The sequence below is a fragment of the Austrofundulus limnaeus genome, unplaced genomic scaffold (assembly GCF_001266775.1).
Source record: "Austrofundulus limnaeus strain Quisiro unplaced genomic scaffold, Austrofundulus_limnaeus-1.0 Scaffold511, whole genome shotgun sequence".
Classification (NCBI taxonomy): Eukaryota; Metazoa; Chordata; class Actinopteri; order Cyprinodontiformes; family Rivulidae; genus Austrofundulus; species Austrofundulus limnaeus.
In genome coordinates this window covers 112,767-113,973 of record NW_013952913.1, presented here as the reverse complement: position 1 = coordinate 113,973, position 1,207 = coordinate 112,767, and the positions used below count along the sequence as shown (strand labels likewise).

Sequence of the window (1,207 nt, the reverse complement as noted above, 5' to 3'; positions counted from 1 at the left end):
TACTTGATGTAATCATTTTTTTTTTTTACCTGCAGTGGTATCTTTTTATGGAAGGTGTTTGGTCTTTCTCCCTGTCTGTCAGTCATCTTGGTTTCACTGACAATTTTTTCCCATTGCAATGACCGGCCAATTGGATTATTTTTTGTATGGGATGAGAAAAAAAAAACACTTTTAAACAGCTGTACACTGTAGTGACCTCTGTGCGTTAACGTCCTAATTGATTTCCTACTTTTTAGCTTTGTGTTTCTGTTTTGGGAGGTGAAATGGTTGGTGTGTATATAAGTAATTTGTGTGTTTGTGTAACAACAGTGAATATCAGTTATCAGCCATAACAGCAATAATAATATCGATATTGGCTGAAATGTTCACATCGGTGCGTCCCTGATTAAAATATGTTTTATTTCTGACTCTGTTTCAGGCCTTCAGGACTGATCAGTGATTGGACGGCTCGCCAACCTCATAACGCTGAGCACCTGTGAAGTCATCCCTGTCTTCTGATTGGACCCCCATCCTCTGGAGTTGTGTGTGTCGTCAGGGCCTTGAGGCAACCAAGCACACGCTGATGTCCCCCCCTCCCGCGCGGCCCCGGCAGACCTCTAATATCTCACAGATTGATGAGGTCTCGTCGAAGCTCAGGAGGGCTGGTGCCGTGTCGATAAGGCAGCTTTCATCTCCCCACATTTCACTCCCCGCTCCTTCCTTTCTGCTTTGCCTTCACGTCATCAGGAGGGACACGGTGGCTGGCTTTGAAATGTGAGAGGGGATCAGGATGTGCAAAGACCCGGACTGTGTTTCAGAAAACAGGATTCATGAAATGCCTGGAACCACCAGCTCTGTTCTCTTCAGTGGCTCCTTGTTAAAATGCCGTTTGGAGGCTGAGCAGGACGTCAGAGTCGGCATGCCGCTGTCTGACCGACGGAGCTGGAATAAGCTACAGAGGAGGGAAACCCAGAGCTGAGGGCACACACAACACACCTGGGTGCACACAAACACACACACAAACAAAGAGCCTCACACAGGACAATGTGCAACATCTCCTCCTGTGATGTGGACAGTAAGGTGGACCAGTTCTTCCAGCCCACACTCTACATCATAGTCATCGTTCTGGGGCTGCCCACCAACTGCATGGCTCTGTGGGCTGCCTACATGCAGGTGAGGCTGACACACACACACACACACACACACACACACACACACACACACACAC

At 48.1% G+C, this 1,207-nt stretch overlaps 1 protein-coding gene across 1 annotated transcript in view; it reads left to right on the top strand.

Moving 5' to 3' along the window:
- The first annotated feature begins 366 nt into the window (after positions 1–366).
- The window catches only part of gpr4 (G protein-coupled receptor 4), a 7,533-nt gene continuing 6,692 nt past the window's right edge, over positions 367–1,207 (top strand). The window contains exon 1 of the mRNA XM_014025945.1: positions 367–1,152. Coding sequence (XP_013881399.1) covers positions 1,024–1,152 — 129 coding nt within the window. The 5' untranslated portion in view covers positions 367–1,023. The remainder of the gene's footprint in view (positions 1,153–1,207) is intronic.